The following is a 16,952-nucleotide window of genomic DNA, read 5'->3' as shown; positions in this document are numbered from 1 at the left end:
GAGAATGATTACACATCATGGAAAGATCCAAACATATTGGTTGACCGGCTAAGACTTCTACATGGTTCGCTTTGTGCAGGAAACTATTTGTGCATCAAAGAAATATCCTTCATACTCAAGGAACTGAGGAAAGCTGGCTACATACAATAATGGCTTGTTTTACTTGCATTTGTATAATGTAAAGAAATAAATAATTTAAATTATAAAAATTTAAGGTTTTTATTTCGTGTATTCTGATTTCTAACTAAGACTTAGATCTCGTAACTTGTGCTTCCTTTTTGCCTTTTTTTTTTTGTTGATGGAGCTTCCAAGTGTGCTTCCTTATTCGATGGAGCTTCCAAGTGTGATTCCTTATTCGATGGTGCTTCCAAAATGTGCTTCCTTATTCGATGGTGCTTCCAAAATGCGCTGTCTTTATGATGGTGCATCCAAAATGCATTGCCTTTTCGTTGGCGGTGCTTCCAAATGTGCTGCCTTTTCGTTGTCGGTGCTTCCGAATGTGCTGCCTTTTCGTTGTCGGTGCTTCCAAATGTGCTGCCTTTTCGTTGTCGGTGCTTCCGAATGTGCTGCCTTTTCGTTGTCGGTGCTTCCAAATGTGCTGCCTTTTCGTTGTCGGTGCTTCCAAATGTGCTGCCTTTTCGTTGTCGGTGCTTCCGAATGTGCTGCCTTTTCGTTGTCGGTGCTTCCAAATGTGCTGCCTTTTCGTTGTCGGTGCTTCCAAATGTGCTGCCTTTTCGTTGTCGGTGCTTCCGAATGTGCTGCCTTTTCGTTGTCGGTGCTTCCGAATGTGCTGCCTTTTCGTTGTCGGTGCTTCCAGAATTTGCTGCCTTTTCGTTGTCGGTGCTTCCAAATGTGCTGCCATTTTCGTTGTCGGTGCTTCCAAATGTGCTGCCTTTTCGTTGTCGGTGCTTCCAAATGTGCTGCCTTTTCGTTGTCGGTGCTTCCAAATGTGCTGCCTTTTCGTAGTCGGTGCTTCCGAATGTGCTGCCTTTTCGTTGTCGGTGCTTCCGAATGTGCTGCCTTTTCGTAGTCGGTGCTTCCAAATGTGCTGCCTTTTCGTAGTCGGTGCTTCTATTTTTAACGTTGTTTTGACTCTAGTATTATTGTAGATGGTTCTTGATTTGACTAGCGTATTATTCCATACGGTGCATGTATATAAGCGAGTCCTAGACAGCAGGACGCTCAGTTTGTTACTGGCGACGGTGGTGTAGGGATCACCTAGTTTGTTTCTTCTGGTGCATAAGTCGTGTAATTGCCTGTTCTTGAGACTTCGATGGCATCTTTACCGACTTTAACGTCGTACTCGATGGAGGATGTATCATCGACTACGGGAACCATGACGTCAGCGCCGACGATGTTGGAGCAGATCCCGTTGGCAACGCCTCTGACAACACTGGAGGAGACTTCGATATGTGCTGTTCCACCATCAGCTGAAGTTTCATCAACATTGTATACTTCAATTAATGAAGAGCGTACTTCGCATCAGTGCAAATACTGTGGTGCATCATTTACTATCACCTCAAATGCTCGCAGACATGAAAGAAGCGGTTGTTCTAATAATGTTCAAAGAATACAATTTCAGTGCAATAAGTGCAATAAACTAATTTCACGTATCGATAGCTTACATCGTCATTATAAAAAATGCTCCGAGACGTATAATGAACATGGTTATTGATTTGACTCATGTGTTGTACCGGCTAATGAGACTATATAAGTGATTTGAACTTCAGTCCGTCTCTGGCTGCGGTGATGACCGGATCGGATAGACATTTAAAGTCATGTAAAAGGCTTAGTCCGTACAATAAGAAGACTGTTTGATTCGAGGAATCCAAAAGGCTTTGTTAATTTGTCAGTGTTTTTTTTGTACTTGTAGTAGTGTATTGAATTTATGTAATAAAATTTTTTTAAAAGAACTTGTGGTGTTTTTATTTTCTCACACCTAGCACTTTTTTAGTATTTTTTTTAAATTAAAGTTGTTTTGTATCGGCCAGGGATCGAACCAAGGACCTAAGTCGATCCAATCAATCATTATATGGATTACAAATTTATTTAATGAATTTTGAACATGGTTTATGGAAATTATTATTTTTTTTACATAAAATTAAACATTATTGCATCGATCGCGGATCGAACCAAGGACTGGAGCGGATCGAATCGATATGTAAGTTAATGAGTGATTTTTTTTATGAATTTTGGATTTTTTCCCGCTTTTCTAGCTACATTATTACATGATTTCAAGATGGCGGCCGAATTTCAAGATGGCGGGGGCACCTCGGTAATAAATGATTACTGCACTGTAGCGGGTTAGAATAAAATTAACCAGATGGAAATGTACTCTATAATATGACTACACGCGCAAGATGGTGTACTCCAGCAGGTGGTCGCTCCTGGTAGCATGTACTGAACATAAAATGTCGGATCCATGATGGTCGACAAGGACAAAGTCAAATTTCAAGGACAAAGTCCAATTTCAAGGTCAAGGTCAAATTTCAAGGTCAAGGTCAAATTTCAAGGTCAAGGTCAAATTTCAAGGCCAATGTCAAATTTCAAGGTCAAGGTCATATTTCAAGGTCAAGGTCAAATTTCAAGGTCAAGGTCAAATTTCAAGGTCAAGGTCAAAGTTCAAGGTCACAGTCAAAGTTCAAGGTCAAGGTCAAAGGTTTGGTAACCAGATAATTATACTACATGGTATCGACACACTCTAGCAGACGAAAACAAGATGGTGCTCTCCAGCGGATGAAGACAAGATGGCGGACATGATGTCATACCAGTTGATGATATATACCTTGTACTGGTGGTGGTAGATCAGTCTAGGTAGCTTTCATGGAGGAAGGATCGACAATTTACTCTCGCCGGGAATCGAACCGAGGACGTACAACGATATAATCAAACGGAATTCAAATACGTTAATTTTTTGATAAATTTTGGAATTTTTTTCATTAAAATCGGATAGTAAATAAAGATTTTCAAGATGGCGTCCAAATTTCAAGATGGCGGACATGACATCATACTAGGTGACGATATATATGCTTTGAAAAAGTGGTGGGAGTCAGTCTGCCTGCAACCACCATTGAGGAAGGATCGGTCGCCATTTTTATTTTTTTTGCACTCGTCGGGTTCGAACCGAGGACTCCAAACTCCGTGTACTAAAAGTATATTTTTATAAGTATTTTATTAAAATTTTATTAAATGGATTTTTTAATAAATTTTAAAAAAAATTTCATTAAAATCGGATAATAAATAAAAAAGTTAAAGATGGCGGCCGTAACGGAAGTTGCAACGGTGACGTCATAATTCAAAATGGCGGATAACACAATGCCGGAATTTTCGAGAACACAATGACGTCATCCAAAATGGCGGATCCAAGATGGCGGATCCAAAATGGCTGCCATGATCTACTTGTCCCGTTACGTTATGTCCCGTTACGCTGTGTCCCGTTATGCTGTGTCCCGTTACGCTCGTCCAAGATGGCCGCCGTGACGTCACAATACAATATGGCGGAGCCGGCTCTCGGCTCCACACCCAGAACCCAGTCCTCGGACCGGCTATCCTATACTACTGGCAACGGCGAATCATGTTTTCACGGATACACTGGAGCATGTGTAGAGTCGACCTTATGATTTCAAACGCTTCAATGATTCGCTGTGTCGGCTATTCTATCATTTCTACTGGCTTAGCGTAGATAAGCCCTTTTACGTAACCCCACAGAAAGAAATCTAACGGGGTTAGGTCCGGTGACCTTGGCGGCCATGCGACAGGGCCCGCTCGTCCAATCCATCGGTTTGGAAATGTTTGGTTTAAATACTCTCGTACTTGCAGGGAAAAATGAGGTGGTGCCCCGTCATGTTGGTACCACATCACACGTCGGACATGCAATGGAACCTCTTCAAGAAGACCTTGTAGTTCGTTCTGAAGGAAGTGGAAGTATCCGGCGCCGGTAAGTCGTGGCGGAAGAAAAAAAGGCCCGATGAGTACGCCGTCAACAATACCGGCCCACACATTAACTGAAAAACGTTCCTGGCGAGCTGTAACACACGTTGCATGCGGATTGACATCATTCCAAACATGACTGTTGTGCGAATTGAGAATAGTGTCTTGAGTGAACTTGGCTTTATCGCTGAATAAAACCGCTAGCTCGGGGTTCCTCAATACTCTTCGAATGTACCAAAGAGAAAAGGTCATGCGAAGAGGATAGTCCGCCGGACCTATGTGTTTCACTTTTTGAAGGTGGTACGGGTACAAGAGTTGCTCATAAAGAACTCGCCAAACAGCCATTTTGTCAGCGTCCATATCGGAACCTTCTGCCCTTGTGCTTGTATCCGGACTCTCCTCAAATCTCTGATGTACATCTTGTTCAAAACTGGGAGTACAAACCCTGCGTGGAGCACCAGCATTTGATCTTGTGACGGCACATGTACCAGTATAACGCATTCGCTGACTAAGTCTTGCAAACATGGTGTGAGCTGGAATCCTACGACCCGGATATCGTTCTTCGTACAGACGACGGGCGGCTCATCCATTTTGTCTAGCTTGCCCGTACACAAGCAGCATGTCCGTGTACTCACTAAACGTGTACTCCATTGAGCTCCACTAAAACTTCGCCCTTTTCAGAACCACAGCGAAAGAAATGACACCACGAGTTTGCTTGTACGACAGAACAGTCAACGACAGACCACCAGTGATATCAAAACACACTGCGACACTGCGATGTCACGCTGCGCAGTGCTATGGCACGGTACGAACGGAAGAAAAGAGGTGAGGGCGCCACCAACGGAAGTAAAAAGGGGCGGGGGTCAGCATTCGACATCGTACAGTCCTCTCGAGCGCTGCCCGGTGTCGTAAACACGTAATTCACCACAGCATCGTCTGTCTCGCACAAAGCCCAACGGGTTGCCTACGCTGATTCTTTCTGGGGCTACAGGGGCTTAACTACGCGTTTCCGGCAACATGTTTATTGGCAAAAATGGTTGCAAATAATAAGAGCTTTCTACCCTCAAGCGTTGTAACATGAATTTTGATACATCCTGTAATATATGTTACTTGGGGACATATGAAAAAATGTTACCTCAATAGCCGGACAGTTTTAATGGTTTTTACATCTTGCCAGACACATTGAAAGTCGGCTGTAGATGCGAGCGCGAGTGCTTAGTCGATTGCGATCTTTTAAGTTATCCAATAAAAAAAATAATTTTATTACGTTCATAGCCGTTTTATATAAAGTAAAAAAAGATATTTTAATATTATAAAATATAAAAAAAGTATTATTACATGAAACAAATATCTAATCGTAAAGAATTTTCAGTTTGTAAGTTTTCAAATATTGTATCGTCTATTGCTTGTAAATATTTGGGTACTATTTTTTTTTTATTACGAATAGTAAAAAATTTAATATCTTTAGAAAAATTTTTCAAAATATTTTCTTCTAGATGATGATGTAGTACAGTAAAAACAGAATTCACTTCAACAGAATTTTCTTCAAAGATTTTTTCCAATACATCGGTGTACACTTCATGCAAATATACTAATAAATAACAGCGCCTTTTTTTGATTACGTCTTCATCGATGATGCTACTTATTTAATTAAAAGCTAATTGGTGATATTCCCAATGAAAATGCCAATCACTTTTACTGGATGGTTTTTTAGAAGAGGATATTTTATTATAGAAACTAATTCTACATTCTGTATGATTAGATACTTTTGGACCGGAATTTTTTTTAATGTATTTAATAATTCTGCATAGGCCTACTCCTCTTGACCTTCGATGTTGGGTAGTACACTAGATTTGAATTGGTTGGTATCAGCGTTATGAAGTGGAAGCATTCGTGAACGTATTTCTTTATGTTTCCTGTCACAAAGCACACAAACAATTTGATAGTCGATATTATTAGCTTCGTTTAGAATATTAGCTTCGGTTAGAATATTTGCATCCTGAGTTGAATCATTATCTTCACTAACATCTGGTTCAAAAAATTCAATATTTTCTTGAGAAGTTGTAGATTAAAGTCCTATTGATTCAGACGTTAAACTTGATTGCAATGTTATTGAAGATTCTGTAGAGGAAGACTGTAAATGAGATGGTTCTGTGGTCAACTTAGGTATCAACGACGAGGTTGTTGAGCTATTGTCTGTAGAAACACTGGCTGATTTTTGTTTTTCACAGAAAAAACTTTCAGCTTTTATAAAATAACGAAGGAATGGCCGTTGTGGGCTCTTAGGCTATATTATTTCTTCAAATTAAAAAAAATCATTTGTCATAATATGTGTGTTACTTTGTATTACTTTATTTAATTCTTAGTCTGCTAATTGACTTGATGGCCAAGTGGTTAAAGGCGTATGTTTTCCAACCCAGAGATTAGAGCAGTGTTGGTTCAAATCACAGCACTTCTAATGCATTTTGCTTAAAAAATTAAATTTTACATGTCGATAAGGACCAGAACAGGTTTGGTAGGTAAAGGAACACCGACATCATGTTATGAAACAAAGCGATGCTGGCGCTCTCTAGGAGTAAACAGCGGAAAAAAATATGTCGGTATCCAAGATGGCAGCCTCCAGCATTACAGATAAAAACCATATGGTGGCTGGATATCATCCAAGATGGCGGCCTCCAGCAGACGAAAACAAAATGGCGGAATTGATGTGATATAATCTATCTTTCACTGTGTAGCCTGCGATTTGATACTGCTTTGGTCGAGTGTTGCTTGTTGGTGCAGATTTCTCCAGATAAATCTGCACGCCAATGCCAGAAACAGCATTAAGTTATAAGAACACGTGCGTAAATTTCGCGGATTCATTTGGTCGCGAATGCAAACCTGCGTACTCTTGTTCTCTGTTCGTAGCTGAACCGCAGGTATTCCAGCACGCCTCTAAAAAAATGCCCGGCTAAAAGAGAAGTAAGCGAATCAGGTGGTGCCGATTAATAAGAAAAAATACTAAAAATATTAATACACCACATATTTAAAATGTACTAAATATTATAAAATTATTTCTTCTAGCCCACATAAATTTATAACTCCATACAGATTCCGGACCCCATTACAGATTGTCCTGAAAAATCATGATTGTGAATTTTTAATAGCCATGAAAATACTTGTAAGATTTAAAACGAAAAACGTAGGGCGCATGCAATATATAATTTATGCATGAATATTTCATCTAAATCAATAACAATTTCATTGCTCCTCAAATGATGTGAACTGTATTGCGGGTTTTTCAACGACATCTGTTTCCTATACTTCTTACAATCATCTATTAAATGCGCCTCACATTTTTTGTTTTAAATCTTACAAGAGTATTTTCACAGCTGTTAAAAATTCACAATCACAAATTTTCAGGATAATCTGTAATGGGGTTATTAATATGTATGGTGCTAGTATGTAGTATATTAATTTTTTTTCTGATTTTTAGTGTTGTTTGTTTGTGAAATTTTGCCATCGATTTTAAACATCTTGATCGTATCAATCGGCGATGTAGGCACGCCTGGTAGTGCTGCGTTACGCATCCCGCAATTCTGTACTGTTCTGCTTGTAGCCTAACGCCACGAATCAGGGGCGTCGCAAAACAAATTCAAACAAATTTGTACCGAGCAAACAAAAAAAAAACAGTCAGACGAGAAATCGAATTAATATTGTATTTCCATCTAGTTCTGTGCTATGTTCAAAGTTTCAAGTCTCTAGCTCATCGGGAAGTGAGTTTAAAATCGATTGAAAATTTTTGTAATAAACAGACAAGAAACCTAGTTAATAAAAACGTGTTAATGTTAATTAATAATGATTCTTGCTAAAACAAAGAACATGTACTGTAAAAGAAAACTTTGTTAGGACAAACGTAATACTTTGAAATTTTAGCTTGACTCCCAACGAATTCGTGAAATTTAGGGGTCTCTAATTTAGCTTGTCGCAAATAGAATCCCATGAATTGCTTCAGTCTATAAACACGGTGGTATAAAGTCCACGTGGTCTCTCTGCCGGGAGGCCTGGCGCGACGGCCACTCACTTCTCCTCGATGTCGCGCGCCTTGTCGCGGACGTCGTGCGCCGTGTGCTCCTCGTCGAAGTACAGCTTCTTGGTCTTGTCCACGTCCTGCACGCACACCTGCAGCTCCTTCTGGATCACGCCCAGCTGGTCCAGGCTCTGCCGACAACAACCACCGTTACCTGGCGGCCCTCTCTCTGCGCGCCCCGACGTCACACTCTACAGTAGTCTACACTTACACAGGTCAGACCACGTCGGTGTCTCCTCACATTCCTCACATTAGATTCCAACACCTACACATGCCAAACCACGTCGATGTCAACTAACATACCACACTTTATATTACAACACCTACACATGCCAAACCACGTAGATATCAACTCACATGCCACACTTTAGACCTCAAGACTTAGAAATGTCAAAAAACTTCGCTGTCAACTAAATGCCACACTTTGGATTTCAATACTTACACATGCCAAACCACGTAGATGTCAACTCATATACACGTCTGCGAGAGAAGCCATTGCCTTATTTAAGACCAAGCCACCCAGAGCGCGTTTGTTCCGCACCGAATGGCTGAGATCGTGTTCTAACAGTAAATATGTAACAAAAAGAAACTCACCCAAGCAAAAATAATAGACGATGCTACAGTGTTTTTTTGTCTCTGATAGTCTCTAAATCTTTTCTCGAAAAATACATGCCCTATACATATAACTAAGGACCGGAAAAATTCGCCGATTCATTGCGTTAAGATAAAATTCAAGTGTATACACCGTCAAGCTGTTTCCCCTGTTAGTAAACAGTTTACAGGGAATACTCTTGGCCAACGATAAACCCTCAACGGAAGAATTAAAGGAATCACAGGCTACCAAGTTGAGACGTTTCACCACAACAGACACCAATGAACGGGAGACACTTGCCCGAGTATATAGAGGACTGAGGAGTGTATCGTAGAGGTAATTCCAAAGGCGAATGTTTCCGGTGCCTACATGCGTGTAACCGTGTAGTGCCATCCACTCGCAGACACTCGCACGTGTCCGGGAAGGCGGTGAGCTCACCTTCTTGGCGGCCTGCACCTTGTGGGAGCGCAGCACCTTGGCGTCGTCGGCCACCTGCTGGTGGAACACCTCGACCGCGGCCAGGCGCGCGCGCGCCAGCTTCTCGTTCTCCTCCAGCACCGTCCGCCACACGTTCCACATGTTCCTGCGAGTCACACCAGCTGTCACGACAAGTCTCCCGTGTTCCACATGTTCCTGAGAGTCACACCAGGTGTCATGACAAGTCTCCCGTGTTCCACATGTTCCTGCGAGTCACACCAGCTGTCACGACAAGTCTCTCGTATTCCACATGTTCCTGCCAGTCGCACCAGCTGTCACGACAAGTCTACCTGGTTTCACATGTTCCTGCGAGTCACACCAGCTGTCACAACCAGTCTCTCGTGTTACACATGTTCCTGCCAGTCGCACCAGCTGTCACGACAAGTCTACCTGGTTTCACATGTTCCTGCGAGTCACACCAGCTGTCACAACCAGTTTCTCGTGTTCCACATGTTCCTGCCAGTCGCACCAGCTGTCACGACAAGTCTACCTGGTTTCACATGTTCCTGCGACTCACACCAGCTGTCACAACCAGTCTCTCGTGTTCCACATGTTCCTGCCAGTCGCACCAGATGTAACGACAAGTCTCACGGGTTTCACATGATCCTGCGAGTCGCACTAGCTGTCACGACAAGTCTCCCTGGTTTCACATGTTCCTGTGAGTCACACCAGCTGTCACAACAAGTATCTCGTGTTCCACATGTTCCTGCGAGTCGCACCAGCTGTCACGACAAGTCTCCCTAGTTTCACATGTTCCTGCGAGTCACACCAGCTGTCACGACAAGTTTCTCGTGTTCCACATGTTCCTGCAAGTCGCACCAGCTGTCACAAGTCTCACGTGACCACATGTTCGTGCTGCAGCAACTTAGGAGCCAAGGCGACCTCAAGGGACTACAAACATGTGCGCAAATAGCACAGAAAACACAACACAGGGTATACTTAAGCACATCTGCAAGGTTTGTGTGCCCGAAATAATTTAAATTAGCCTATAAATAACACATGACTCAAAATATTAATCCAAACGGCTACGCGATGCTGCATGAATTTGAACGTATAAAACCTCAACATGAATAATTACAACATAAAGTTACACGTATGAATCTAAGTTGCCTAACAGGATTTACGTTTACGGACATGACTGTCCCTCTGAAAAACATCCTACTGACATCGAGGAAGAAGGAAAGTAATGAATCCAGCTATTATATAGGTCAAGATCAAGGCTATGGCGCATGTGCGGAGGGGAAGGTAGGGGAACAATGCGTACGACACAAATTAGTACCCATAAAACATGGGAAAAATTTGGCGGGAAGGAGAGGGGGAATTAGGGAGACAACTTAGGGAGATGGTGCGCGTGAATGCAAACGGACGAAACGTCCGTTTCAGTGCGAGTCACACCAGCTGTCACGACAAGTCTCATGTGTTCCAAATGTTCCTGCGAGTCGTACCAGCTGTCACGACAAGTCTTCCGTGATCATCACTGTCACTTACTGCGTACCAAAATTGTTTTATGTAAACAGACCCCACTTGAGACTGAGTCGCGGACGGGCGGGTTGGTGGGGAAGGGGAACCGCACATCTGTCATCTGTCGAAGACGGCTCCGAACTGAGGGATATAAACATCAGCCGAAGAAAAGTGATGCTGGACCACTGGCGTGCAGCGGACGAACGCTTCAAAACGATATTCGAAACCATCCAGTGTCTGTTTTGTATTGAAGCGGATGGCTTCATCGCCGATTCCGATGATAGCGCTCCTTCCCCTCCTTTCCCCTTCCTCTCTGAATGCCTTTCCCCTCCTTTTCACCTCTCCACCCCCTCCGGCAGCGACACCAGCGCTCCTCGTGTCATAGGGCGCGGTTACACGGGACCCTGAACTACTTCAGGTGAACATGTTTAAGTAAACACGTTTACAAACGCGAAAGTGTACGGTTACACGGTAGTTGCTGAAAAGTGTGTTTAGCTCTAAAACCGATTGTCTACTGTCAACGAATGACTGTGTTGTTGATCTCTATTTTGTAATTGTATCCAGAAAACGCGGGATTTTCTCACTTGTTTATACAGCATTATCAGCAGAAATGGAATGTGTTTTCATATTGCTCAATATTTTATTTTACAAATCGGGAATTCAAACAACATGCACAGTACAATTTTTAAACTTATTTATTATTATTTTTTGAGCGAGAGTGCCTATCTCAGTTTTAAGAAAATTAAGGTCAGGATCAATTAAAAAATATATATATATAATTATCTGTTGATTTTTTTTGTTGCATTCGGTAAAATATTACTCGAACTTGTGCCAGAAACACTTTCCATCTTGAATTTCTGCAAAAGACTGTTTATATTCTAAACAGCCAATCAGAGGCTAATGTAGAAGATATGTCGATCTGAACTACTTTGCCAACCTGTTTAAGTTAAATGGGAAATGGCCTCGAACGAAACATGTTCAGACTGTGTGTAACCGCACTCAACAGCTGAACATGTTCACCTGAAGTAGTTCAGACTCCCGTGTAACCGCGCCCATAGTTTCCGAGACCTATATAAGCGCCGCGTAGCTTACTACAGTCGCTGGCCTCCTCTCTCTCTTGAGAAGGGAATCAGTCCGTCGGCACGCGTTGATTAGCTTATGGTCAGCACTCGGCGAAGCTATGCTTCTCTGCTTAATGGATATTTACGTCTGCACTTAACAGTTATATCATTATGACGCTATGTTATCCGTTTAAAGACTTAAATGCTGTAGGTGTCGTGTGACGATCGTTCGGGCTTATTGTACAATTCTACCGCCGAGTGGCTGACATATTAAGGCTAGGTTACATCTAGTTTCAGTGATGTGCGCAGTCGGAGGTGCTTACCTCCCGGCTCGATTACACTAGCTCTGTTCCAGTTGATCGTATGGCTCCTGCCTAGTAGTTTAGGGTATTACATTTTGGGTTAGGTGACCTGTGGTCTTTACTATCTTGTTTCACGCGTGGCCGACGTTTAGTTCTACTTATGTATTTTTATAAGGACGCGTCTCGTAAATGTTTTATTGTGTTAAGGTTATTTTTCTGAGGTCACATATAAGTCTAGGCCCGTCACGAGTTAGTAGGGCTAAGTTAAATGTCCGTTTGAGATATCATCATGGTAGAACTCCGTATTAAACACAATATCTAAGCATGTTATTATTTTGCGGGAGTGCGAATAGTACATTTTTGATTTAAGTACGTCTCTATGTCCTAGCGATTCATTAGTGTGCAAGAATCTTATTCACCAAAAGCATTGTAATTGATTTGAGCCTTAATTGCTCCCAATTCCAAGAAATTTGTAAAACCAAAGATATATATATATATTAATTGTTGTAACTAATAACAAGTTTAATAAAATGATCCTGGTGTATATAACTTTTGTTCCTTGATATCGGTGCAGTTCCCCTTAAATTAAACAACGATTTCCTGCTGTGTTGGGTTAGGTTTATTAACTCGTGTTGTGTGTGTATGGTCATTGTAGTCAAACTGTGGCGTGCCGCAGTTTGGCTTCAGTATTAAAAGTTTTAGTACGCAGTCAATGTCTCGTTTTAATTTCAATCCACTACACTAAGAGCGTCTCGCTGACATAGACGTTTCACTTTAAACCAACGACCGTGTGTCCCGACACAGCCCCACCCAATTTTTTTTTCCAAAGCTATGCTCAATGTATGTGTTCCAAGGCAGGCGGCACCCTTAAATTAATGTGTTAGTGAAACCCTGTGTAGGAAGTGAAACCCTGAGTAGGATATTTCTTTAACAAAAGTAACTGCTTTCAAATAGAAAAAAAAACGTGGGTACTGATAAAATAATATAATTACTTCACCGTCAATGCATATATAGTATCATATTTTTGTGCAGGAAAATGTGGCAGAAAAAAAGTTTCAGGAGTGATTCGGTCACAGGAAATAAATTATTCAGGAACTTAACAACACAAGGGAATTTGTTTGAAAATATATAGGTATTTGTTAAGACGGGCTACATGGCTTGAATGTTATTTCATTTTCTTGTAATTACTTTAATGGTTTTTTCTGTTACTTATCACGATAGCTCTCTTGCATGTTACGTTTCGACTACTATTTTCTCAAAATAGGCCTATATTTATTAAATATCATATAACAGTGGTAAAAGGTCAAGCAAACGTTCATAGTTATGGTCAATTGTCTGACCTCTTTCGACTCGAAAATAACGTTTGGTAAATATATTGTGAGACCATTGGGAACCCAACACCAAAAGATAGAGAGCTATCGAAAGAAATAATTTAACAGGAATATCAAGAGGTACGGAAATTTCGTGGATTCATTTGGTCGCAACTTAGTATGCAAATCTCCATACTCTTACTCTGTGTGTTCATGATATGGACTGTAGTTATTTGGACACGCTATCTACGACCATGAGCCAACGATGCCCTACCAGGAGAGAAGTAAGCTAAGCAAACAGTGCCAATTAATAAAAACAAAAAAAAATGTTTCACTTAAAAATCAGTTAATGGAAAAAGAAACGCTGTTAGAGCAAACATAGGGCTTTGAATTTTAGCCCAACGACAAACGAATTCATAAAATTGCCGGTTCTCTTAGAAAATCCTTTAATCAATGCAATAAAAATAGCCAACTACACTGTAAGAAATTACAGTAAACTTACGGAATTTCCAATTATGTATTCAGCTGAAATAAACGAAGAGTTGTTCGTAATTTTGGAAAAAATTGACTTTTGTAGGTACAACACCGTATTTCGACTTTCAGGTTCTGTTTTTTTGTATAGAAAGGGTATAAACATCGTGGTAGAAATACATAAATGTTTTTGCATGTTTTGCTCAGTAAAAAGAATGTACTTATAGTGGTTTCATGTTCAAATAAATAAACTTAGTACACAACAATTTCCTAGAGTCATTCTTGAATATAAGGTGAAAACAGTGTAGGCGTGTGAAACCAATCCTTAACCTGCGTCACGGGAGAAAAATTTTGTTATTTCCGTAACACAGTTTCCAGCTCGAGACATTGTATCTTCGCCTTGCAAATCCGGAAATCCATCCAAGCGAAGCGCGCTAAAGGTAGTTCCTGGAAGCACTCCCAAAGAGCAGTAAAGTCCGGGGAATCGCTAGTTTAATTCCTCGAGTGCATTCCGCTCTGCGAATGAACGGTGACGGCTTTACAACTCCCTCTTATTCTTCTCCTCATCCTCCCTGTTCTCATGAGAAGTGTGGACATGTCCTTCAGCGCGGATGATGACACAGCGACGATGCAGATGCCTGTGATGGCGGTGGGAGGACTATTGCCGCCACAACGACCTCCTACGTTGTAGAGAGAACTAGCGAAAGGTGAGTGACTGTTAGGCTGGGTTTATAAACTATTCGCAGTGAAAAAAAAAACGTAACTGCGCAACACACAACCAACACAAGAAAATCACTGTTGTTTATAAAACACGCATGTTGCAATACGTCACAAACCCTAACACTTAAAACTGCAAAACAAAATATTTCGACGTAGCTCAACCACCTCGAAAGCCAAGATGGATTTTAGAAAATATTTAAATATTTAAAAATCTTTTGAATGCAATGAAGCAAATTGACGCAGAACAAACTAAATAGCACTAGTAGTGAAATACCCAACAAAAAATTCTTTGAATGATTCCTGCAATAGAGATATAAGATGTATTTTTTTACATACGCCATTGTTGGTTTACACTACATGTCTTAGAATAACCTCAATAACGGACAAAAAAGATGAAGACACAAACGCACAGAAAACCAACCTAAATCAGCCGACGTCAAAATGTATATGCATAGACTCCACTCAGAAACCAGTGTAAGGAGATAGAAAAAAATCTCACAGAAGAGACGAACACAATGTTCTGACAACAAAGAGACAGTTGGTACAATAACAGTAGATGAAGACAAAAACCAACCTTGGAAAACGCAGCGAAATAAGACGAACCCAAACGATGGCACTAAATAGGTAATCTGGGTGACAAAAGAACACAAAGATGCACAGGCGAACCGAGCGATGTGATCAACATACATTCTGGATACCACAACGACGTCAGCACAGACTAACACAGTAGGCTAACCTAAGACATTACCAGTTGCGACGTTTCGGGAACTGAGATCTGTTCCCGTCTCATGGTACAAACTGTAGAAAGCGAAACGTAAAGTTATAACATCCACTACGTGCCAGCTGCATCCACCAAGACACTCGATGTCGACACTTCCACTCGCAAGTGAACCGTTACACGTCTAGCAACAAAAATATTCCACTGCGCACACTGTTGAAGGTTTTCACCCTTAATTGGTGAAGAAAGCTGGTTTCAAAATATCTAGGAATCTTCGTAAGATTGCTAGTTCTAAGTTCACTTACTTTGAACATGATTCCACAAAAATAGTTTTAGAAACAAAGCATTCAAAAACTTGTTTCGATTACTGCAGAAACATTGTTATTTCTTCCACGTGTGTGTTTATTCTGTTTATTCTTTAGTCGCAATACGGCATAGTTTCTACAAAGATCCAGTGATATGAAATCACTAAGAAATCGTCGTTTATTTCAGGTGAAATCTTCGTTAAAAAGTCCGTAATTTTACTGTGATGTATAACAGTGCAGTTTTCGCTCGCGGTCTACGTTCCCATTGCACATTTCCGCTCTAAGGGCGCAGGGATATATTACCGCAGCGGAGGGAGATCTGGCAGCAGCGCAGCGCCAAAAACTACGCATTGCAGCCAACATTACATCCTACATGGTGGAGGGGAAATTACAGAATCTTAAGCTCTCGGGTTGGGAAGGGAAGCAGAAAAATAAATTACCGTGTAAAAAAAAAATATTAAAAAAATAAGGTTGTACACACGGAAAATAAAATTATCTGTACTTTTACAAAAGATTCTTTTGGAAAACCAGTTGCCAAGAAATTGTAACTTTGTACAACATATGGCTACGGTTATTTTTTGCATATATGAAATACGTTTTTCGAGATAATATTGAGTATTTCTCACGAAAATTGGCGCAAAATTTTATACTTTAATTGATGTTTCATTCAAGCATTATTTTTTTAAAAAAATCATGAAAAATACAGCCGAATAGCCAATAATTAATTTGTGGAGTTAATACTGGAAAGCTATTCAGGGAACTGTTTACAAACAACTTTTTGACTATTGGAGGTACTGGGAAAACACAAAAAATAAATTTCGCGTTAAGAATTTGAACCCAGTACTACTGTGAACACGTTTTTTATAGTAATACAGTTTGTTCATGTAAATGTACAAATTTATAAATATCTGTAATTTTACATGGATATTTGTGTTCCATTTACAAAAAAAAAAAAAACAACACAGTTTACGTATAATTTTGAAACGCCACAGTGAAGTATAAAATGACGTAACCAAAGTTTCTGGGAACCACATTAAATAAACTGAGTAACAGTTACAAAATAAAAAAGAAACGAATCCTACAGTACAGTGTTTCAAGCAAAGACTGTCCACGGAATATTGAGAATATTTACAACTCACCATTTCTCCTCCTCTCCTTCAGTCTTGATGTCCGGTATGTTGGGAATTTTCTTGTTCAGGAAAGCGGAGGATATCTTGAGCAGGGCCTGAGAACAAAAAAAAACACGAGCGTTATTGACCGGTTATCCCTTTCGTCCAGGGAATGATTGATTGTCTGGGTGGCCTTGTGACTTCGAGGGCCGGCTTCTGGAAGGACGGAAATTACAGTCAAGAATAAACTCAATAAAAAATGTATCCCTGGATGCGGGGGGTCTAAATCCAGAAATGTCAATACTGCCTAATTTTGAATACATAAAACATTTTCCATGTCAATCAATCCTTTTCTCTCTTGGCGCTTGTATTATTAAATTTATCCTTCTGAGAGATACCGTAAGCTGTATTTTCAAACCTTAAAAAA

The 16,952-nt window shown here is 40.7% G+C and overlaps 1 protein-coding gene across 1 annotated transcript in view; it reads right to left on the bottom strand.

Moving 5' to 3' along the window:
* Positions 1 to 16,952, bottom strand: part of LOC134540820 (protein nervous wreck) — a 303,303-nt gene that overhangs the window by 136,679 nt on the left and 149,672 nt on the right. Inside the window, exons 4-6 of the mRNA XM_063383775.1 lie at positions 16,556 to 16,641; positions 9,030 to 9,174; positions 7,994 to 8,130 (exon numbers count right to left, since the gene is read on the bottom strand). Of these exons, the coding sequence (XP_063239845.1) occupies positions 7,994 to 8,130; positions 9,030 to 9,174; positions 16,556 to 16,641 (368 nt within the window). The remainder of the gene's footprint in view (positions 1 to 7,993; positions 8,131 to 9,029; positions 9,175 to 16,555; positions 16,642 to 16,952) is intronic.

This window comes from Bacillus rossius, chromosome 1 (assembly GCF_032445375.1).
Source record: "Bacillus rossius redtenbacheri isolate Brsri chromosome 1, Brsri_v3, whole genome shotgun sequence".
Classification (NCBI taxonomy): domain Eukaryota; kingdom Metazoa; phylum Arthropoda; class Insecta; order Phasmatodea; family Bacillidae; genus Bacillus; species Bacillus rossius.
Note: the sequence above shows the minus strand (reverse complement) of the source record. Positions and strands in the feature narration are given on the sequence as shown.